Source organism: Manis pentadactyla, chromosome 9 (genome assembly GCF_030020395.1).
Source record: "Manis pentadactyla isolate mManPen7 chromosome 9, mManPen7.hap1, whole genome shotgun sequence".
NCBI lineage: Eukaryota > Metazoa > Chordata > Mammalia > Pholidota > Manidae > Manis > Manis pentadactyla.
The window spans coordinates 35,888,646-35,912,959 of NC_080027.1; the positions used below are offsets into that span (position 1 = coordinate 35,888,646).

The 24,314-nt window shown below is 46.0% G+C and overlaps 1 protein-coding gene across 10 annotated transcripts in view; it reads left to right on the top strand.

Annotated features, from left to right (window-relative positions):
• TENM4 (teneurin transmembrane protein 4) overlaps positions 1–24,314 on the top strand; it is a 717,007-nt gene that overhangs the window by 557,816 nt on the left and 134,877 nt on the right. For all 10 annotated transcript variants that reach the window (XM_057507188.1, XM_057507183.1, XM_057507185.1 and 7 more), the window contains 2 exons: positions 19,271–19,372; positions 21,312–21,506. In XM_057507188.1, the coding sequence (XP_057363171.1) occupies positions 19,271–19,372; positions 21,312–21,506 (297 nt within the window). The remainder of the gene's footprint in view (positions 1–19,270; positions 19,373–21,311; positions 21,507–24,314) is intronic.

Genomic DNA, 24,314 nt, shown 5'->3' on the forward strand with positions numbered 1-24,314 from the left:
AAGACACATAATAATTAAAATAACAAAGATCAAAGACAAGGACAGATAATAAAAAGCAGCCAGAGAGAGAAAAAGATCACGTACAAAGGAAAATCCATTGCGCTATCATCAGACTTATCAACAGAAACCTTACAGGCCAGAAGGGAATGGCATGATATATTCAATGCAATGAAACAAAAGGGCTTCGAATGAAGAATACTCTATCCAGCAAGATTATCATTTAAATTTGAAAGAGGGGTTAAAAATTCCCAGATAAGCAAAAGTTGAGGGAATTTACCTCCCACAAACCATATGAAGAGTGTATTTTAAAGGGATTGCTCTAGATGGAAGTATGTCTTAGGCTAAATAGCTGCCGCCAGAGGATATAAAACCACGGCAAAGGCAGTAGACCAACTAAATACTAACTAAATGCAAAACAAAATCATCTATCCACAAAGCCAGTTAAAGGAAACACAATGAGTATAGAAAAAACACCTAACATATAAAAAGTGGAGGAGGAAGAAAAAGAAGGGAGAGAAATAGAGGATCATCAGACTATGTTTAAAATAGCATAATAAGTGAGTTAAGTTAGATGATTAGATAGTAAAGAAGCTACTCTTGAACCTTTGGTAACCACGAATCCAGAGTCTGCAATGGCAGTAAGTACGTATCTATCGATAATCACCCTAAATGTAAATGGACTGAATGCACCAATCAAAAGACACAGAGTTACAGAATGGATAAACAAACAAGACCCATCTATATGCTGTCTATGTCTACAAGAGAATCACTTCAAACCCAAAGACATACACACTCTAAAAGTGAAGGGATGGAGAAAGATATTTCATGCAAACAATAGGGAGAAAAAAGCAGCTGTTGCAGTACTTGTATCAGACAAAATAGACTTCAAAACAAAGAAAGTAACAAGAGACAAAAAAGGATATTACATAATAATAAAGGGGTCAGTCCAACAAGAGGATATAACCATTATAAATATATATGCACCCAACACAGGAGCACTGACATATGTGACAAAAATACTAACAGAATTAAAAGAGGAAATAGAATTCAATGCATTCATTATACGAGACTTTAACATACCACTCACTCCAAAGGACAGATCAACCAGACAGAAAATAAGAAAAGACACAGAGGCACTGAACAACACATTAGAACAAATGGACCTAACAGACAGCTATAGAACATTCCACCCAAAAGCAGCAGGATACACATTCTTCTCAAGTGCACATGGAACAATCTCCAGAATAGACCACATACTAGGCCACAAAAAGAGCCTCAGTAAATTCAAAAAGATTAAAATTCTACCTACCAACTTCTCAGATCACAAAAGTATAAAACTAGAAATAAATTTTACAAAGAAAAAAAAAGCTCACAAACACATGAAGTCTTAATAACATGCTCCTAAATAATCAATGGATCAATGACCAAATTAAAACAGAGATCAAGCAACATATGGAGACAAATGAAAACAACAGCACAATGCCACAACTTCTGTGGGACGCAGTGAACACAGTTATAAGAGGAAAGTATATAGCAATCCAGGCCTATTTAAATAAGGAAGAACAATCCCAAATGAATAGTCTAAATTCACAATTATTGAAACTGGAAAAAGAAGAACAAATGAGGCCCAAAGTTAGTAGAAGGCGGGACTTAATAAGGATTGGAGAAGAAATAAATAAAATTGAGAAGAATAAAAGAACAGAAAAAATTAATGAAACCAAGAGCTGGTTCTTTGAGAAAATAAACAAAATAGATAAACCCCTAGCCAGACTTATTAAGAAAAAAAGAGAGTCTACACACATAAACAGAATCAGAAATGAGAAAGGAAAAATCATGACAGGCACCACAAAAATACAAAGAATTATTAGAGAATACTATGAAAAATTATATGCTCACAAACTGGATAACCTAGAAGAAATAGAAACTTTCTAGAAAATGCAACTTTCCAAGACTGACCCAGGAAGAAACAGAAAATCTGAACAGACCAAATACCAGGAATGAAATTGAATCAGTAATCAAAAAAACTACCCAAGAACAAAATCCCCAGACAAGATGGATTCACTGCTGAATTTTGTCAGACATTTAGAGAAGACATATTACCTATTCTCCTTAAAGTTTTTTAAAAAATAGAAGAGGAGGGAATACTTCCAAACTTATTCAATGAAGCCAGCATCACTCTAATACCAAAACCAGGCAAAGACACCACTAAAAAAGAAAACTACAGGCCAATATCCCTGATGAACATGGATGCAAAAATACTCAACAAAATATTAGCAAACTGAATTCAAAAATACATCAAGAGGATCATATACCATGATCAAGTGGGATTCATTTCAGGGATGCAAGGATGGTACAAGATTCGAAAACCCATAAACATCATCCACCACATCAATAAAAACAAGGACAAAAACCACATGGTCATCTCCATAGATGCTGAAAAAGCATTCTACAAAATTCAGTATCCGCTCATGATAAAAATTCTCAACTAAATGGGTATAGAGGGCAAGTACCTCAACATAATAAAGGCCATAGATGACAAACCCACAGCCAACATCATACTTAACAGCGAGAAGCTGAAAGCTTTTCCTCTAAGATCAGGAAAAAGACAAGGATGCCCACTCTCCCCTCTTTTATTCAGCATTGTACTGGGGCCCCTAGCCACAACAATTAGACAACACAAAGAAGTAAAAGGCATTCAGATTGGTAAGAAAGAAGTCAAACTGTCACTATTTGCAGATGACATGATATTGTACATTAAAAACCCTAAAGAATCCACTCCAAAACTACTAGAACTAATACCTGAATTCAGCAGTTGCAGGATACAAAATTAACACACAGAAATCTGTTGCATTCCTATACACTAAAGATGAACTAGCAGAAAGAGAAATCAGGAAAACAATTCCATTCACAATTGCATCAAAAAGAATAAAATACCTAGGAATAAACCTAACCAATGAAGTGAAAGACCTATACCCTGAAAACTACAAGACACTCTTAAGAGAAATTAAAGAGGACACTAACAAATGGAAACTCATCCCATGCTCTTGGCTAGGAAGAATTAATATTATCAAAAGGGCCATCCTGCCTAAAGCAATCTACAGATTCAATGCAATCCCTACCAAAATACCAACAGCATTCTCCAACAAACTGGAACAAATAGTTCTCAAATTCATATGGAACCACAGAAGACCCTGAAGAGCCAAAGCAATCCTGAGAAGGAAGAATAAAGCAGGGGAGATCTCGCTTCCCAACTTCAAGCTCTACTACAAAACCACGGTAATCAAGACAATTTGGTACTGGCACAAGAACAGACCCATAGACCAGTGAAACAGAATAGAGAGTCCAGATATTAACCCAAACATATATGGTCAATTAATATATGATAAAGGAGCCATGGACATACAATGGGGAAATGACAGCCTCTTAGCCAACAGCTTGTGTTGGCAAAACGGGACAGTTACATGTAAGAGAATGAAACTGGATTACTGTCTAACTCCATAGACAAGAGTAAACTCGAAATGGATCAAAGACCTGAATGTAAATCATGAAACCATAAAACTCTTAGAAGAAAACATAGGCAAAACTCTCTTGAATATAAGCATGAGCAACTTCTTGAACATATCTCCCGGGCAAGGGAAACAAAAGCAAAAAGAACAAATGGGACTATATCAAACTATAAAGCTTCTGTACAGCAAAGGACACCATCAGTAGAACAAAAAGGCATCCTACAGTTTGGGAGAATATATTCATAAATGACATATCCGATAAGGGGTTGACATCTAAAATATATAAAGAGCTCACATGTATCAACAAACAAAAAGGAAATAATCCAATTAAAATATGAGGAAAGGATCTGAACAGACATTTCTCCAACAAAGCATTTCAGATGGCCAACAGGCTCATGAAAAGATGCTCCACATCGCTAATCATCAGATATATGCAAATTAAAACCACAACGAGATATCACCTGACACCAGTTAGAATGGCCAACATCCAACAGACAAACAACAAGAAATGTTGGCAAGGATGTGGAGAAGAGGAAACCCTTGTACACTGCTAGTGGGATTGTAAATTAGTTCAACCATTGTGGAAAGCAGTATGAAGGTTCCTCAAAAAACTCAAAATAGAAATACAATTTGACCCAGGAATTCCACTCCTAGGAATTTACCCTAAGAATGCAGGAGCCCAGTTTGAAAAAGACAGATGCACCCTTATGTTTATCACAGCACTATTTACAATAGCCACGACATGGAAGCAACCTAAGTGTCCATCAGTAGATGAATGGATAAAGAAGATGTGGTACATATACACAATGGAGTATTATTCAACCATAAGAATAAAACAAATCCTACCATTTGCAACAGCATAGATGGAGCTAGAGGGTATTATGCTCAGTGACATAAGCCAGGCGGAGAAAGACAAGTACCAAATGATTTCACTCATCTGTGGAGTATAAGAACAAAGCAAAAACTGAAGGAACAAAACAGCAGCAGAATCACAGAACCCAAGAATGGACTAACAGTTACCAAAGGGAAAGGGCCTGGGGAGGATGGGTATGAAGGGAGGGGTAAGGGGAATAAGAGACATTACAATTAGCACACATAATATAGTGGGAGGCATGGGGAAGGAAAAATAGCACAGAGAAGACAAATAGTGACTCTATAGCATCTTACTACGCTGATGGACCGTGAGTGTACGAGGCTTCCCCTTTCTCCACATCCTCGCCAACTTTTCTTGTTGTTTGTCTTTTGGATGTTGGCCATTCTAACTGGTGTGGGGTGATATCTCATTGTGGTTTTAATGGGGTATGTGATGGGGACTTGATAATGGGGAGAATCTAGTAACCACAATGTTGCTCAAGTAATTATATATTAATGATGCCAAAAAAAGCTTGTATCTGCATTAGAAATCTAAGAAGCTTAGATTGGAGGGGTGAGAGTCCAAATATTCTAGCACATCTTTGATTTTCAGAGGATGTTTCTGAAAGCATTCTCTGCCCAGTGTCTTTCTCTTAACTTACTGTTCTGCAGTTGCATGTGAAGGCTGGGATTCCCCCAGGGTCTGGAAGGGAAGAGGGGTTACACTCATCCATCCGAGATTAAAGCTGTCCTCTGTAAACCTTCCAAGCCATCAGTTGCCCAGAGAAGCAGCCAGCTCAGACCCACTGCCTTGGAGGTGACACACACTTGTGTCCCCTGGCATACTGGCAGGCCTCCTGGAATGGAAGGCACAGTGATGGACTACTGAGTCTGAGACAAGGACATGGTCTCACAGGTGCAGGGCTTAGGACCAAGGGGCCATCCACCTCAGCCCCAGGATGAGGAAGAGGGCTCAGCAAGGGGAGTCTTCCCTAGGAGGGTGACAATCTGTTTTTCCTACTCTCTTCCACGTGCTTTGGAAGCCTCCAGACCCAGCAAGCCCAGCATCATCCCCCATTGCCCTATGTGTAACAGTAAGCAGGCAGCAGCTCCCATGGCTTCTCATGCAGACACATGTGTGTGCAGCCATGCGTGTGTGCACATGCACGTGTTCTTCCTTCAGCTGCCTGGCCCACACTGTGGCTGTAGCGATGGGTCAGCCCCGCAGCACAACAGGCCTCCCTTGTGGGCACAGCCAGGATGCTCAGGGAGGGCAGTGGCAGTGGAGAAAAGGCAGGGGTTGTCCAGTGTGAAGGGTTTCAATGGAAATGTCCCCAGGGGCTTCTAGGAGAGGCTGGACCCTTACAACTCACCTTTCCTGGGAAGGGGGTGATGTCTACAGAATGTTTTTCTGTGCCTTGGAGGTATGAGCTGAAAGGAAGAGAGAATTCAGCATCCTCAGTAGTTCCTTGTGGGTACATCCTGGTGTGTTGTAGTGTCAGCAGGGTGGAAGAAACAAATCTTACATGGACTCGGTTGTGTCCAAATAATAAAGCCTGTGCTATGTGGAGGTGTTGGAGCACCGGTTGCTGCTTTCCCAAGCTGAGAGCCACGCGCCCTCATGCCCATTTGCCATAAAGTACACATACCAGGAGCCCTTGATGAAGAAAAGGTAAGCTGAAGTCAGCCAGAAGGTGGCCACAAAAACACAAACCCACCTAGAAAGGGCCACGGCCCCCTGTCCACAGTCACTTAATTGCTAATACTATAGCACCTCCTATGTGTCAGGCACTGTACATACTCCCATTTTACAGACAAGGACACAAGCACAGAGTGATGAAGTGACTTGCTCAAGATCACACAGGAGGTGGCACAGTGGATGAGAACGCCCAGCCTCTCACTCTAAAGCCTGTGCTCTTTCTGTTATACCACACAGCCTCTGACTTAGCCTGTCCAAAATGGGCTTGCTGTGTTTGTTTTGACTTGGTTTCATTTTACCTGCCACAGATGAGATGATTACTGCAAGCCCTACTAAGTGCTTTACATGAATTACGTCACTGAACCCAAACCCTGCTGCGAGATAGGTGGGTAGAGACCAGGATTCAGAGGCCCTAAGTGGTTTGCCTAGGGTTGCCCAGCTAGTGAGAGTCAGAGCTGGAAGTCAAACCTGGGTCTCTGACTGCACAGTCCACACTCAGTCATAGGTCAGGGAGTTCCAGCCAAGTGAGGTCAAATTATGCCAGAGGCAGAATCCAGATCTGAGGAACTAAGGCATGGGAGACTAAGCATGGGAAAGCATGGCAGGCTGACCATGCCTGGGTTGGTGCTCACCCTCCAGCCCAGCGGATGAGTGGAAGGAAGCAGGGGCCTGAGAAGAAGGCTGGCCAGCCACAGAGGCTGCAGCCTAGTCCTCCAGGGACCCCACGGGCTCTCATCATTCAGGCATGCAGACAGCTGAGAGCTGCAGACTGCTTCCCACCCTCCCACCTGGTAGGGAACAGACAGCCCGGGCACACGGACCAGCCTGCCTTTCACTGGTCAGGGACCTGCGGAGACTGCCCTGGAGGTCAGGCCCAGGCAGGGGCTAACATCTGTATTATAACCTGTATGATGGGGACATGGAGCCCTGCTGTGGCCAGAGACTCAGAGGCTGCCAGAAGGTTCCATAAACTTTTTACAACAGCAACTGTTTCTTAATTCCTTGCAAGATATATGTTGTTTTCACTTTTGTCATGGGGCAGTTTCTACCTCAAGGCTGAGGAAGTGATCTGTCTAGGCAGCTAGAGCAGCTATAAAATATCTAACTTGAACATATAACTATATTACCATGATCTCTAATAGGATTTGGTGTCCCGCAGAAGTCTAACTTGGCCTCTGGCCCAAAGACATAGGCCCAAGTTATTATGTTGAGTGTTACCTACTAGATAAATAAGAAAGAAATACTGTTCAAATCATTGTGTGGCTGACCAACACACGTTATAATTATTGTAAAGAAAAATCCACCAGAGTCTGAGAATTTACCCATCTTGTTAATCATTTTACTGTGTCATGTCCTGATAGAAGTAATTCACGTACATAATTCACAGAAACCATCTTGACAGCTCTTGCTAGAGAAAACAGTTGAGGCCATGCACAATTTTATTACTGCATGTTCCCCAAACACATGGTTAGTGCTGCTTTGGGAGAAGACAGCCCACTGCAGTGTCTAGCTGAATGGAACAGGCCCACGGGAAGAGAAATGAAAGTGAAGCTGCAGGTCTGGGGAAAATTTATAGATATGAAATTTGAAAAAGAGTGAAAAGAAAATAAAAGAGAAACCTGTAAGGAAATAAACAGCCCCAACCCCACAGAAGGAGCCCAGCTTTAGGACTGGAGGCTGAACACAGCAGCGAACATGAAATCAAGCACACGCTGCCCTTTGTCATTTGATATTTGACAAGTGGTGAGTGAGTAGCTGCTCTAGACAGGGTGGAGTGCCAGTCCCTGGGAAGACACAAGCAAGACGGGGAACTGGACAGGGACCCCTTCCTCTCAAGGAATTTGCAGTCTACTCAGGAAAGAGCCACACTCACAAACAACTAGAGCACAAGGTAGAAATCAGTAGGTGATAAGTGAAGAATGGAAGTAAATTGCCATTAGGATTCAGATGACAGACCTTTCTCACTGGGATGAATCTGGGGAGGCTTCATGAAGGAGGTGATACTTCAGCTGGGTCTTGGAGGGCGATTAGGATGTGGACTAGTGTAAGAGGGCACAGGGAGGGCTTTGCAGGTGAAGCCACCAGCACTCACACAGTCAGGGAGGGTGCATGGGGTCAGGAGGTGGGGAGGCTGTAGCGGGAGGATGCAAGGACCACCCTGTGGCAAAGCAGTTAATTTGGAGAAGCTGGAGCCTTACACTCCTGCTTTGGAAATTGGGGCTTTCTTCTCTCCAGTACCTCTTAAAGTATAGTTCTTGAGATTATTTTACATTATACATGGACAGACTCTACATTTCAAAAATCATATATTTGTTTTAGTAAACTGGAGAAAATACAATTAGGTATATCAAACCATTACTTTGTATTTCTATTTTAAACAAATTTAAGAAAATAAATGAGTCAAAAATTGCTAAGTGAGTAACAGGACAGATGGTATGTGCCTTTAGCAACCGCATAGAGGCCGCACCCAAATACGTGATGTTTGGAAACACTGCTCCGGGCCAGAACCATGTATCGGATGTCTTGAGGACCAGCAGATGACAGCAGCTGCAGGCAGAAGCTGCAGGGGACTGTGGACGGCCACGGTGCTGGGGCATCTCCTAAATGAGAAGGGATTGTTGCTGTGCTAGGCCTTCCAGTTTTTCAAGAAAATCCACACCTTTTGTATGAACTCTCCTTTTTTGAAAATTTCTGTCAGATTATTCAAATTTTTTTAAAACAACTGTGCTAACAAAACTATCCATAGGCCTCCAGTTTGTGACATCTACTGTAGATGCTAAGGAGCAGTGGCCCGAAGAGAGTCGATTCCAGATTGACAGCTCCGGCCTGCAGGTATAGGACAGACTGAGAGAGGCTGGAGGCGGAAATCCACTTAGAATGGTCCAGGCCAGAGGTAGCACAACACAGACGTTTCCATTTTCCAGGTAAAGACCATGCCAACATGGAAGTTCTTAACCTGAGTTATATAGGTCATCTTTACATAGTTCTCTGTGTTTTCAGACCTGACTGTGCTGACATACAATCAGGAGGGGGACTTGGTTTTCTGTGTGATTTGTAAGCAGTATTGAGCCTGGTGACAAGCCTGGATAAATGATTGGAGAATAATCAGTAGCTCCCCCCACCCACCTCCTCAGAGCCTGTTTCCGTGCCTCCATTGTCTGTCATCACAGAATAATTCAGCACCAAGTGATGCTCATTGGATGGAACTCTCTAGTCAGCAGCTGAGCTGAGCTGAGCTTTTAGAAAACTGATTCCTTAAATAATTTGTTCTAAAGACAGACTTGACATGAAGTTGGCAAGATGATCAGCAGGTCACTGTGTGGAAGTAGCTGTGATTATTCTGAAATGGGGCTCTTTCTGGACCCCCATCTTGCCCAGAACTACTTTCCATTCCAGAAAGCTGCCCATTCTTTAAGAGCTATCCGAATAATACCTCCTGGAGGACCCAGCCCTCCTCTTTGGAAGTGGTCCACAAGGTTTTTGCATTCTTGCCTAGTTTAGATCTTTCTGTCCCCTCTGGCTTGCTTTGATAGACCTCAGTGTAGCGAAGTCTCAGCCTTCCTTCTGGATCAGTGACTCTCTCTGTCATCAGCATCACCTGGGACCCTACCCCAGCACTCTTAAATCAGAAACTCAGGGTAGGGCCTGCAATCCATGTTTTAACAAGCCCTTCAGGTGACAGACACAGGCCAAGGTTTGATAATCACTGAAACCACGCTAGGGACAGCCGTAGAACAACATTTCCTCAGCGCCTTCTATGTGCCAGGTACATGTCTCTCTATATATACACACATGTATATACACATATATATAGATATAGTGAATCTTCACAAGTGTGTAAGGCAAGTGGTTTTTTCATTTCACAGATGAGTAAACTAAGACTTCAGATACAGTGACTTTCTCTAGGTCTCACCCTTAGACTCTTTAACAGAGTTAGGCCCAGATCTGCCTGACCCCAAAGCCTAAAGCCTTTCTACTGCCCCTGGAGAGCAGGGACCGCACTTCGGGTCCTCCTGATGGCATCCACACAGTGGAGTCAGCAGACACTTGTTTGGATAAATGAGTGATCAGTGAATAAGTGGATCAGTGTTATTGTCCAAGGATGATACACTTGTGAGCGGCTGGAGCTGCGATTTGGTTTTTGAATGCTGATAGGTATGTCTTAAAACCACTATTTCCATGAACAAAACCAAAATCGGAACCATTTGGAATTTCCTGGCCCTTGCTTTGATTAGGCCGCACTCTGTACTGACAGAGACTAGAGGCAAAAGTGGGATCAGCTGGGTTATGGGACTGGCAGCTGTGGTGTAGGGAAAGAACCCCTAGATGAGGGCAGAGTAAGAGGAGAAATCCAGGTTTTAATACAAGCCCAGTCATGTACTAGCTGCATGAATTTGAGTGAGTTCTCTGTGCCTTCATGTTCTCATTGACAAAATGGGGAATAATATTTCCCTTCCTAATTCACATCTATTGTAAGGATCAAGTAAATCTGTATGCGGAAATGCTCTAAAAACAGTAAGTCCTCTCCTTGGTTATCATCGAAGCCTGCAGACTCGCAGGTAGAACCTGATAAGGTCCAAGATGAGTGGATGTGTCCTGGTTCTTTGAGCTGCAAGGAGCAAAAACACACCCAAGCAACCTTGAGGAAAAGCGGGTCTGACAGTGTAATTGCAAAAAGGTGCACACATTTTGGGACTATAATAGGCAATCAAAAGCCTCTGTAAGTCCAGGCAGCCGCAGGGATCCTGTTCATTCTCTGCTCATGGGCTGTGTGGCCTCTTGGTTGAGGTGTCACTGCCTATCTCTGAACTTCAGCTCCATTCACCATCGCCAGCTGGCCAGCCAGCTTCCTCTGCTCACGCCCGACTGCTCATGCCTGGCTTCCTCTGAACCTCTGCCCAGCTGGCCAGAGTAACCTCACCAGCCCCTCACTCTGTCACATCTTTTGGCTTCCACTCTCATCACTGACTGCCACATTCCCTGGGTACATTGAGTTCAAATATTAGAGAGTGGGACTCTGGTTGGCCCAGAGCATGTGCGCACCAGGCCACATCATAGTGCACGGGCCAGCATTTGAACCAAGTCTTCCTGGATCAAGTGCTCACCCAGCCCATGCGGCTGTGGCTGGGGAGGCTGTGGCATTACCTGGTCTGCCTGTACTTACTGCTTAGGCAGGACCTGTAGGCAGAGATTGCTCCTCAAAAGGACCTGTGGGTGGAGGATAGATATATCTGTAAGGGAAGAGAAGGCATCTCCAAACACAGAAGCACGTGCCTCTCCTTTGAAGGCCCTTCTTTTGCAGAGCCCAGCACTTGTTAGTCTCATTAGCCCTGCACATGTGTCTCAGCAGCCTCTCTGGCATATGCTCCCGGGGCACGGCAGTAGTCTGGCCATGTGCAGGATTCCCCGGGAAAGGCAGCAGAACCAGGCCAGCAGTGGCAACTCTGACATCTGTGAAAGCTGCTGCCAACAGTCCCAGGCAAAGAGCTGGGAGCTCTCAGCCAGAGGCAGCCAGTGAGGGCCTGCTCTCCACTTCCATCCCTGTGCACTTGGCCTCCGGTGAGTCGCTTGAGGACCCTCTCACCGGATAGATAATGGGATGCTGGTCATCTGAGGTCACAGCAGGGAGGTTTGAGAAGTTAGAGTCAGCCCTTAAATAATCAAACTTTGCCTCCCTCAGGTCCTAGACATGATGATGATTTTCTCTGTCTTTTCCTCTGTTTGTATCACTCTCTAAGTACCACTGACCCTTGAGTAACACAAGCATTAGTGATGCCAGCTGCCTTCAGAATCAAATATCTGTGTATAACCCTTGACTCCCCCAAAACTTTACTAATTGCCTACTGTTGACCCAGAAGCCTTACCAATGACAGTTAATTAACCCATATTTTGTATGTTATGTGATTTCTACACTGTAGTCTTACATAAAGTAAGTAGAGAAGATGTTTTTTCAAATTGTCCCAAATTTCCAAATAATTTTGCAATATATTTATTGAAAAAAGTTTGTATATCAGTGGACCCACACAGTTCAAACCCATGTTGTTCAAAGGTCAACTATCTTACCAGTTTGGTTTGACTCATTAGATCCTGGGACATTAGATCTGAAAGATCGCCTAAGCCGTCCACTTCACTTCACTTCCTGAGCCTGAGTAATGCTCAGTAAATATTTTCTGAATAAATTTGATGAATTTTATGGATGAAAATGCGTCCCTGAGAGAAGAAGGGACGTGGCCATTGCTGCCTCACAGGCCAGTGGTTGGACTCAAGATTCTTGATACAGTCCGGGCACTCACACTTACTGCATGACTCACAGAGCCATAGATTTCAGGCTGGGAAGGTGTTCTGCAGCTCTCTGAGATGCCCCTGCAGTCTCCCCCCACCACTCATTGATTTGCCTTCTCCTTGAATATATACCGTGATTGAAAGTGTAGGACTTTATAGGTCACCTAGTCATTTCACTTGGTCATTCAGCTAACAAACATTCATCTAACGCCTGCTTTGAGTGATACTATTTACTAAACATTCAGAGATGATTAACACATTTCCTGCCCTCACTCACAAGTATTTGGGCAGTTACACACACATCCACAGAATTTAACCCAACATAGTAAGTGCTGTTCTGCACTGAATCTTACAAAATTCTTTCTTCTTTTGAACAAAATCCATTCCCCAAGGACTAGAGTCCTTACTTATCAGCAGCACTGTGCCAACCTGTGAGGGCCACACAGTAAGTCTGATCCTTATTTCACATGACAGCCCTTCAGAATATTTTTAAGCATAAGTCATGCCCCCTTAGTAACTAGATTACCAGCTCCTTTAAGAATCCCTTACCTGAAACATGGTCTGAAGTTCCCTTGTCCTTCCGGTGGTTCTCTGGTGAACAAGCTCCAGGTTTTCTTTACCAGTCTCTTAAATGTGGCCCCTGGATGTGAAATGCTGAACCCCGAATATGGTCTGAGAGGACAGTACAGAGTTGAACTTCCTTCACTCCTTTCACTCTAGGCATTTTACATCTGAAAACACAAGACAGTGCAACAGTAGCTTTGCCGGCCACCAGCCATCCTCTTGCGTCTAACTGTTGTGCCACACCTTCTGCCTAACTCCTTCCCTCCATTCTCCCCTGTGTTCCTGCTCAGTGACTCAGTACAACAGGTGTCACTGAGCTCCTGCTCTGTGTGTAGCACTCACCAGGCTCTCTGATGGAGAACCAGACATGACGCTTGTCTTCAAGGAGCTCACCATCTTACTGGTGAAATTTGACTTTCCCCCCAAATAAATAATTAACAAAGAACCCAAACTGAATTATAATCAAGGGAACAGTCGTTTTTCTAGACTCCCTCCTTAGAGCTGCTCTTAACAGTGGTTGGTATGATTGGAAACAGATCTCCCAGTTCAAATGCCACTGCAGAACTGGCTTCATGCCCAGGCTGTCAGGGCCTTTGTCAAACTTTTGTCACTGCATTGACCTAGTCTGCTGCAGACTGAAAGCCTTTGAATTCCCTCATCTGCGGAGCAAGCTGGGGCACCTCTGGGACTGACACCTCAGAGACCAGGAAACACTTTTCCAGCCCCTGGCAGCTGCCCAGTGCCAATCTAAAATGCATGGGGAGGAAAGTTCTTTCCCGTATTGTCCCGAGCGTGCCTGTGTTTGGGCTTCTGGGAGACAACAGCATGAATTCATACTGAGTGCTGTTGCCCCAGGAAGAAATTCACGCCAACACCCTGCCTTCTTCACGTTTGACACATTGCTTGTTTGCTTCCCTATTTTTACCATGGGCATTTCTATGTGTTTAGCGTGTGTGTGTGTGTGTGTGTGTGTGTGTGTGTGTGTGTGTGTGTGTGTGTGTTTGCCCCCAGGAGCCCACATTGCCTTATTTGCATTCATTAGACCAAGTCAGTGGGCTCTCTGGCTCACAAATGGAAAGTATGTATGACCCTTCCTTAAAACCAAAATGCCAACTCATCCAAGTCCTGGGCAAACCTCTTTACATGCATAGCATTGCACTATTTATCTTCAAAATAACCCACTGAGGCAAGTGCTGTTATCAACTCCTTTCCACAGATGAGGAAACTAATGTTGAGAGATGACTTGTCCAAAGGGCACGTAGCTACGAGGAAGCAGTCTGGCTCCAGAGCCCATACTGTGGTCTAGGCTGTGTCCCGCCAACTTTGGCTTCAGAGAGAATTTGGCCCACCCACCGTTGTAGCTGTGTGACCTTGAGAAAGTGACTTCGGCTGTCAATTTCCATCTGAGACTATATAATGGTAGCAGAGGTACCCATTTCTCATAATTATTATGAGTAATAAATTAGAATATATGAAATACCTTTCACAGGTCCATTTGAGGGAATGAGTGGGTCTCGTTAGAATCTCCTCTCAACCTTGAGTGACTGTGTGATCAGATCCCAGCTATGCTCTCCTGTTTGCTTCTCTCTCTTTCGGTCGTCAGTAGTAAACCCAGTCCCCTTTCAGGATCAAGGAGGACACTGTCGATGTGACCTGAAGTGTACATTTCACCCGCTCTAGTCAGGGCCATGTACCCAGTCATCTAACTGGCTGTCCTGGAGCCAAGGTGCCTTCCCTCATACCTGAAGCATTAGCATCCGTCCCCCTGCAGAGAACCTGAAAGAAGGCATCAGAGAGTGGGTCTCTGCTGCACAGCAGGCAGACTCTGGTTCCTCACATGGGTGCTCCCAAGGAATTGCTGGCACCTACTTTTACCACTTAAGGAGAGATGAGAAAAGTAGGGGAAGGGGTTGTAGGGTGTGAACTCAGGCTTAGGTTAGCCAGGTCACTTCACAGGGGAGCAAGACATAAAGGAGGTCCAGGGAGGGACAGATAACTGCTGGGTGAACCAGAAAGACAGCCTGACATGTCTAGCGAGCCCTGACCTCACCCACAGCTGGTGCCTTTTTTCTTTGGTGCTGGAGTCCAACATCAGGCCCCTGTAATCACAGAGGGTTGCCTGCTCAGACCAGGGCATGAGGCAGCTGTGCCCATGCCATGGGGAACTTGTGGAGGAGAAAAGCCTCCTTTGCTCGTGTAGTGTAATTGCCCTGGAAAACAGGAGTCCAGCAGGCACGCAGACTGTCTGGTAGTTCTCCTCCAGGCAGGAGTGTCCTCTGTGGTCTGTCCTTGTTTTCTATGAATTGAGGCTTCAGAATTTCAAAAGAGAAAAGCAGAAGGTGGCCAACGAAGGCAATCTTTCCCAGGCGTCAACCCTCGACTCAGGAGGACATTTTTATCAACGTGTATTCATCTTTCAGCCTGACATAGTGATGCTAAGATTTGTTTCTGGAAAAGGGTAGTGAGCCGACAAAATGAGGCCGTGCGGTGGGCTCACCCAGGCCTGTGTGGTTTCCCGTCCCCCGTGTCTCCTCCAGCATGGCCTAGCATGGCGTTCGTTGCTTCCTGCTGCACATGCCCCCTTGTGTTTCGAGCAGCATTTTGTTTAGCATCCAGAGACCACATCTACTCACAACACTTGTCCAGAGAGTGAGCTGAGGAAATATTTAAACTCTTCATTCCAATATTGATGAAGAGAAAAACAAGTTCCTAAAAATCAAATTTCTTAACAGGTCCCACTGTGGTAACAGTAAAGCAGAAGCTAGGGGAAAAGGCCCCCATTTTCCAACACACCATACACCCAATTATGAAAGCCAGGTATTCATAGGCAGCTACATTTTTAATTCAGATCTGAGCAGATCTAAAGGTATACCTTCTGCTAACTGAAAGCAGAGGCGATTTGAACATGAGCAAAGCAGGAAGAAATTAGAGAGGCAGAAATTCACCAAACACTAAGTGGAAACATCACATATTTATGCAATAAAGTTCACACTTGTCCCCAGCCAATGAGCGTCACTTCTGCACTAATGTTTAGCATAGAAATATCTGGTCAATGGATGTATGATTTGTGGGATCCCAAGTGGACCCCAAGTAGTTGAAATCCATCCAAGTGGAAGAAAAACTATATACATAAACATTTCATCAAAGGAACTATTTTCCCTAAATGTGTCTCTTCTCCTTCCTTACTGCTATCATAAAATTATTCCATGTCTCGTAAACTTTCTGCCTTTTCTGACATCAACAGCCTGGGGCAAGTTTTGCAGTAAACAGGCTTCTATTCTGGCAGATTTAGCAGCCAACACTATACTCAGTCACATAAAACATACTTTTCTCACTTTTTCACCATGAGAGCTTTTTGGCAGGTGATTATCAGGTTTGTGTCTTGCAGACTTCATAAATCAAAATCTAGAAGCGTGCAACACTTACCTGCAGTTGGTCCTGTGAAAAATGCAACTGGTATTTGTAGTAATTTTATTAGGAGACATATTTTATACCACTGAATTTAAGGACTAAACCATAGAATTTTAGATCTGAGAGGGATTTCTAAGTTCATTTAATTGAATTCTTGCAGTGATACCAACAAACATTTATTGAGACCCTTCTGTGACTGGATACCACGGTGAATACACAGATCAATAAAGTCACTTTCTGCCCTCAAAGAGTTCGCAGTCAATAATGTAGACTGTATGGTGCTTTACTAGGGGTGAGGGGAAGAAGAGTCCTAGGAGTAACTTACCCTATTTCAGAAGGCAGAAAGGCTTGTCAGAGGAGGGGACATTCGAGCAGGATTTGAAAAAAGGGATGAAGTTGCTAAGCTAGGAAGTGTGGAAGGAGCAGCGTAAGGATGAGGAAAAAGGTGCAGAGAGCTGAAGTGATATAGCCAAGGCCCCGCAGTCATTCACTAGCAGAACAGGTCTGGAAGCCAGACCCTGGCCCTCTCTGTCCTGTACTCCTGCACACTTCAGGCGGAGCCCACCCTCCAACTGTACCGTTAGCCAGGAGCTTAAAGGGAAAATGAGCTTGTCTTAAACTTCCCTCACAATTCCTGTTTTTAAAAGAATATTCAAAATGAAACTTCCTAAGTGGTTCTTTATAAAAACAGTGTTTAAGAAGCCACTTCTAACTTAAAGGCATTAGGAGCATGGATTCTCCCAGGCAAAGCCAATGGAGAGCAGAGATGCTCAGAGCCCTAGGTTGTGAGCCTTGCTCTGCCTGGCCCAGACTACTTTATGAGAGCATGCTGGATGAGACCCTCTTGTCTTTAACTCTGTGTTAGTGTAAAAAGCTGCTTGTTATTAGCAGAGGGACAACATTGAGTGAGTGGAATTTCCCATCCCCTCACAAAAGGAACCATAAATCTGCACCATTTTTTCAAACTTTTAAAGTGCTTTCCAACTTGATAATGGCTGACAGCTGAGAAAAGACCTTTCCGGAAAATGCACCATGCTATGAATTCCTTGATACCCCCATCTAAGCCTTTCTTCAAGCTTACCTCCAAGAAGCCTTCCCTCCATTGGTTTTGCCCCATATCAGTTGCCATGGTATCAGCCCTAAGTGTTACATTTAAGGCTTGATGCCCTTGTCTGGACACCTTGTCTACACAGTTTCTCTCTTAATTTATAGACTCAGAATTGTAGAACAGGAAAGAATCCTAGGGTCATCTCTGCCATCACTTTCATTTCATATATGAAGAAGAGGAGGCCCAGAGAGGAGAAGGAAGTTGCTTGAGGTCACCCAGCATCGTACTAGAGGAATGGACCCCAGCACCTGGTCTCCTTACCTCCAGGCAGAGCTTCTTCCATGCCCTGTGCTGCTGCCCAAGTGGTGGTTGTTACCTCATTCTCCCAGTTAGGCTGCCAGTTTCCTATAGGCCAGGCTCATGTCTTACATGGTAACATCTCATTAACAGAGGCCTTTACCTTGGCTTCCTGACTTAGAGTTGAATCCTTAACTCTGCCCCACCTTACTGATGTTTTCCTGCCGTTCTTCTGGTTCTCAGTTTCCTTCTCTGTTAAATGAGAACACTGGGCTAAATAGTCTGTTGGATCTCTTTAAGCTCCGAAAGTTCTAGAATTTTCTATCTTTCAACTGGTTCTTTTGTTGTCTTCAGAGCTGGCCTCACTGTCCCGTAGATCTGTCACCCCATTTAGTCTCCTCAGTCTGTTGTGGGGTAAGTTCCCTCAAGGCCCAGATTGCATAATACAGAAGACCAGGCTTGGAATCCAAATGCCCGGGTTCAGATCCTGCCTCGGTGACTTAGTATCTATGGGGCCTTCAGCAAGTCACTTCATCTCTCTTTTAGCCTCTTCTTTTTTTTTTTTTTTAAGTAGGAATAACCGTACATGTTTGCAGATTTGGTGACAGTGAAATGAGATAAACTTGTGGAGGTACATGGCACAAAGAGGGCATTCAGTGTGTGGTGGCCTCTTTTTCCTTATTCCACATCCAGCATTAGTGAGAAATGGCTGTTCCAAATAAACAGATCTTCTCCAGGCTTACTACCTGGAGCTACAAAACACTGACTAATTTCTTACAAAAATCTTTCTGAAATGAACTCTGTATTTCCTTGACATGTCCCACAGAGTATACCAGAAGTATTAGGGAGAAGCAGAGAAAGTAATGTCCTTGCAGAAGGTGGGCGTGATAGCAGATGCTGGGGACACAGGTAGGGCAAAGAGAATATGAAAGGAAACTCCTATGTCTTTTGAAAAGCTTGGATTTTTTCATCTTGGCAAATGGAGAGCCATTGAAGGGTTTAAGCAGGAGAATGATGGGATCAGATTTGTGTCAGAGAAATCACTCTGGCTGCTGGGTGGCAAATGATTCAGGTAGGGCATGAGAGAGGAAGCTGAGAGGCCAGCCACAGGGCTCTTGCTTTAGCCCTGTGTTAGAGACGGGGGGACAGGACTGAAAGATGAAAAAAATTCAAAGGCAGAAAAAGACAGATTTACAAATCCCCAGTATCTTTATAAACAAGTTATTGGAAGATCAGCTCATTAGCAGAAAAATGTAAAACACAGAAGAATAAAGACCATGAGAAGCACCCAATAACTCAGCATCCAAAGATAACCACTGCTAACAAATCAAACTGGTTTTTTTCCCCCAGTGCTTTTACTTGAAGAATTTCTGATGTGTTTGTAGATACAAATTTGATTCACAAAAAAATTTGTTCAGTATAAAATATCTCAGCATTCACTGAGATGAACCTCAGTTGAGTAAAATCAACGTAATTTTTAACTCTCTGGGTTCCTTTCAGTGATAGGGCCAGGAGAGCTCAAATGGGTCCTGGTTAGCCTGAGGCTGGTGACTGGGCCCTGTGTTTGGGTAAAGACACTGCTTTCTCAGCTGTCCTTCTCTTCTCCTCCAGAGTCAGTGGATAACTGCCCCAGCAACTGCTATGGCAACGGCGACTGCATCTCTGGGACCTGCCACTGCTTCCTGGGCTTCCTGGGCCCCGACTGTGGCAGAGGTGAGACTTCCGCACCGCACGAGGGCTTGCAGTGCCACTCCCAGGCCCTACGGGCAGCTCAGGCTCCCTGTCTCAGAGCAAGTGCAGAACTCCAGGCCACCTCCTGGCCGCCCCAGAAGGACTCCCCAAGGCTGTTCTTCAGAAGGCCTGAGAGGGTGGTCTGCAGGCAGAGCCATGGCTGCACCAGCCGTCATTTATCCACATCTGCGTGACGCAGGAGGTCAGGGAGGTTGGGCCTTTACAGGGGCAGCCGTGGTGAACTTCATGTCATCGGGGCAGGGGGGGTAGCAGTGGAGTTGATTTCCCCTTAGAAAAGTGATCAGCCTCTGCCAAGCACCTTTGAAGCTCATCTTCCACTCATGTGGTTTCTCTCTGGCCTTTTGGAGGGGCCTGAGTTGCTGCCCCGTCCCTGTCACCTGACACCAGCACAAGCAGAATCGTCACAGAGACCACCTGGGGGAGGGACTTGGGAGGCAGTGCTTCTCCACACCAGACCCTAGTGTTGCTCCCTGTTTGGGCACATGCGATGCTAATGGTAACCACTACTGAGAGAATTTAAAGGCTGCCCATGATCTGCCCTGTTCATTTGGCATTCATCTCGGTCCTAAAAGAACTAACCAGGAAAATGCCAGAGGAAATCTGTAGCCCTGAGAATTTGGCCCTGAAAAAATGACCCTTCCTTTGGCTTTTCCTCCCTTCTCTCTGTCAGCAGCCATTTGCTTAGTGCCCTCTAGGGCTCTGGGCTTCCAACCCTGAGCAAGACCCAATCCCAGGAGCTCTGAGTCTGGTCTGGAAGACCCACGAGTAAACAGACTATGACCAAGGGGCCGCTAGGAAGTGAAACTACTATAGCACATAAGTGCAGGGAGCGCCTGTCACGGGAAAGGGAGCAGTTGTCTCAGTCTGGATGGAATGAGGACCAGGAAAGCCTGTCCAGGAGAGGTGATGCTGGAGCTGAGAACTGATACTTGAGTGGTGCTCATCAGTGGAAGGCGCAAATGGTTTTCCAGGCTGGGGAAAGAGCGCCCTGCAAATACCGAGCCATGACCCTGCTGTGGGGATTCTGCTTATTCTTCCGAAAGTGAAGGAGGCTGGGTTTGAGGCAGCAGTTCTGGCAGCCCTGAGGAAGCCCAGTGATTACCTGCTGAGTGCTGTGAGAGGGAAAGCAGCCAGGTGGGGGCCGGGCAAGGTGGCGCAGAGAGAGAGACATGAGTCACTTCTTCTAACAAGAATTACTGTCTCATCCCATATGCACTTAAAGTTAAGAGGCATGTATAAAACAGCCTTATTGTATCTCAGTAAAGCTGGTGGGTACTTACGCACAATGAAACATAATTTTTTTTTATATAGTGTCCTTCGCACAGATGATCACAAAGCCCTTTAGTTTAAGAGGCAGAATGGAAAGATAATGCTTTAAAGAGCCAAGTTGGGCTTGCTGTTCTCTTGTGGGGGCTGTAGTGTGCGGGGCTTGAGTGGGGGCCTGAAAGGCAAGAAAAGCTGAGATTCGCTGGGTTAAAGATGACAGTAAGTGGTGCTGCAGACGAGTGTGGGATGCCAAATGGAATGTTATTACACGGAGAGCCCTGGAGGGGAGAGTCAGGCCAGGCAGGAGGCCCAGCCAGGCTTTTCCAGTGAGACCAAGGAGCAGATTGGAGCTTCCTGTCTGAGGGCCTTGATGGCCTCACGCATGTGCAGGGGCCAGGGGCATTCGGTGGGCGCGGTTCCGCCCAGCCCTGCACCACACACCTTCACCTATAACTGCAGGTGTGTTCAAACTGGAATGAAACAGAGCAAGAGAAGTGGGCCAATCGACACATGTGGGAAATACGGCAGAGCACTTGAGGCTCTTGGTCAAGCCAGCAGGCCCAGAGGACAAAGGGACAGACGTGGGGTCCCCTGGGTGTTGACTCATGCCAGGTTTCCTGTGCTGTCTCCCCAGCCTCCTGCCCCGTGCTCTGTAGCGGGAATGGCCAGTACATGAAGGGCAGGTGCCTGTGCCACAGCGGCTGGAAAGGCGCTGAGTGCGACGTGCCCACCAGCCAGTGTGTGGATGTGGCCTGCAGCCACCATGGCACCTGTATCATGGGCACCTGCATCTGCAGCCCTGGCTACAAGGGTGAGCGCTGCGAAGAAGGTAAGATGTGTGCGGGCGGCTGCAGCTCCTGCCGACATGGAGGCAGCTCAGGGCCTCGAGGGCATCTAGGGAGCCGGGGAAAGCTCCTGAGCAGCCCTGTGCCCACACCCCGCCAGCCCAGCCAGACCCCCCTCAGCAGGAAGTGACCTAATGGAAGAGGACAGACAAATCGGGCTTGGCCACTGAAGGGAAGAGAAGTGCCATGTATTGAGCACTTACTGCATACAAGGCTGTGTGCTAGAAGCCTTGTACTGTGTACGGAAAATAACCTCCATTTGATGGTTGAGGAAACCGAGACTCAGAGAGTCAAATGACTTGCCCCTGGCACCCGGCTGGTCGGTGGCAGAGCTGGATTTGAGGCCAGTGTTTCCAGTCCCAAGCGCTGAGCCAGCAGTTTGCTTTAGACCTTCCAGATCTGCCTTCCATTACCGCAGTCGTGTGTGTTCATGTGTGTGGCTCTTAGGTGCTCATCAGCGTGGTTCTCTCTCCTAAAGTAAGCAGAGGCCCAGGTAGATGGGGGCTGGGAAGGGAACCGCCAACTGAACAGGGCCATCAGTTCTTTCCCAGAAAACCTAACCAGGTGAAACAGATAATTACCTTTGTCTCACAAACGAAGAAACTGAGGCCCAGGGAAGGGCAGCGACATGCCCATGGCCACAGAGCTGAGTGATGACAGGGCTTGGATTCCACCCGGATCTTCCCACTGCAGACCCGGTACTCTTTCTGCTTGACTGCATGGGATTTCCAGATGAGTGAGGAGTCTCATGTGCACAGTTAAGTGTGCTTCTAAGAGCGCACGCTTAAGTCAGATGTAGGTTTGAGTCCTGGCGCTGCCACTCACGAACCTCAGTTCCCTCATCTGCTGAATGGGAGCTGCTTCTTCTCAGGGCCGATGGGAGCAGAGTTAGGTGACCATGTGAGGCACTTCGCTCAGGGTCTGACACACAGCCCATGCTCCGTAAATGTCGGATCTCACATCATTGGGACTATTCAGGGGACAACCGAAGCACGTTTCCTGTTTCACCCTACTCACTTCAGCTGGGATCTTTTGAAGTGGATAGATGTTGCTGTTGAACCTGAGGGACCAGGCTAATAGTTGTTACCTCCCACCATCCTGGTTTTGGGCCCTGGACCCGAGGGAGCAGCTCCAAGGAAAGCTAGTCTCCCCACCCATTTGGGATTCAACAGGTAGCCACCTCTCAAGGCATCATTTTCTCTAAAAAGGAAAAGAATATAATGGGCCAATTTTAAGAGTGGGGAACAGGAAGGGATTAGTGTCTGAGAAGCATCGCCTCCCTGAGACAGGCTGCCTGTAAACCCCAAGTGTGCCTGGGGGTCTTGGCTCAGACCCATTAGGAGAGAGGAGCACAGCCTTTGGAGTGAAGGGACTTGGCTGCCTCGTCCTGACAGTGGTGACCTTCGCGTGCTGTCCCTTTCCCTTTTAGCTGCTTGAGGTGAAGACCTTGAGAAGAAAAGAAAAACAAAGAGATTCCTCTTGAAAGGGCGGGGCGTTCCCCCCTGGAGCCCCAGCCTGCTGCGTGGGGACCGGAGGCTGTCCTCTGTCTGCTGGCTGGACAGCCCAGGGCCCGGAGTGCAGGGCTCCTTAGAAAGAGTTGTTTAGCTCTTTGATGTATGTTATCTGTTTGAAAAGAAATGTTCTCACTCCCGCTTTCTTTTCGGAGGAGAGCCATCTGGTACTGATTCCTTTGATTATTTCCGTTTCTCCGGTGGAGCGCCATGGCACGGTCCTTGTGTCTGTAAGGGGGGTTTCTCGCCGCCTTCATTCTCCCACTCCGAGCTCTGTTCTAACGGGTTTCACTGTGTTTTTAAAACATCAGCTAACAAGCTTACCTTTCTCTCTCTCTCCCTCTTCCTTCTTCTGAAGTTTATTACCCCATATTTTTTAAAGCCTGAACCATGCCAACAGGACGCTTGGTGGGAGTTGGGGGAGGAGCAGAAAAGAACAATTTAGGCCTTTTGCTGGGAAAGGTGAGACACTGTGTTTCTGGTCCTGAAGAGCATCTAACAGCTGTGTGGTCAATGAAGCGTGGAACATTTTGGGGGAAAAGTTGTGTTTGCAGCCTGGCCATGCAGGCCTCATCATTTCATTAAGGGGCCAAACTTCCACCAGAAAGTGTGGCTTGAGTGGCAAGCTCTGCAGAGAAAAATTGAACTGTTGGGCACTTCTAGGCGGAAACTAAGTTACACTGTCTTCTGTATGAAGTTCAGGGCACTTGCCTGCCCACTTCTCCCCTAGTCCTTCAGTATAGAGCCCCCACTCTGGGCCAGCTGGTTCTCCCATGTTACACACAGCTCTCTGGGAAATAAATATTATTTGTGAAACTATCCTGGCATAATGGAAGGAAGACTTTAACCGCATCCCAGGGCTCCCATAACACCAGTGGCCCCAGAAAGGGAGGGCAGGTGCAGAGGCCGCCTAGAACCTCGCCGGCAGCACATCATGGTGGCCTAGGTAATGGCCCTGCCACAGAATCAGCAGGGATGATCATCATTCTCACCGCAGGAACTGCATCCAGTTCAGCTGAGGTTTGCTAGAACCGTCTTCCCTGGAGGTACAGTCCTTTTTAAAACTCCCTCCCACTCCACTCTGGTTTTGCCAAGTGGACCTTCAGAAGGGATGGTTAATCGCCCAGGGGTAGCCTCTCAGTTCCTTCTGATCTTTGTTCCCTGCCTGGACCATCTTCTGGGAGTGTGGAATTTGTTTTGCTGGCTCCTGGATCCCTATCAGACTTACTGTGTCTGAGGAACAGGACTGTGACGCCAAGGGCCTCTTGCTAAACTTGGCAC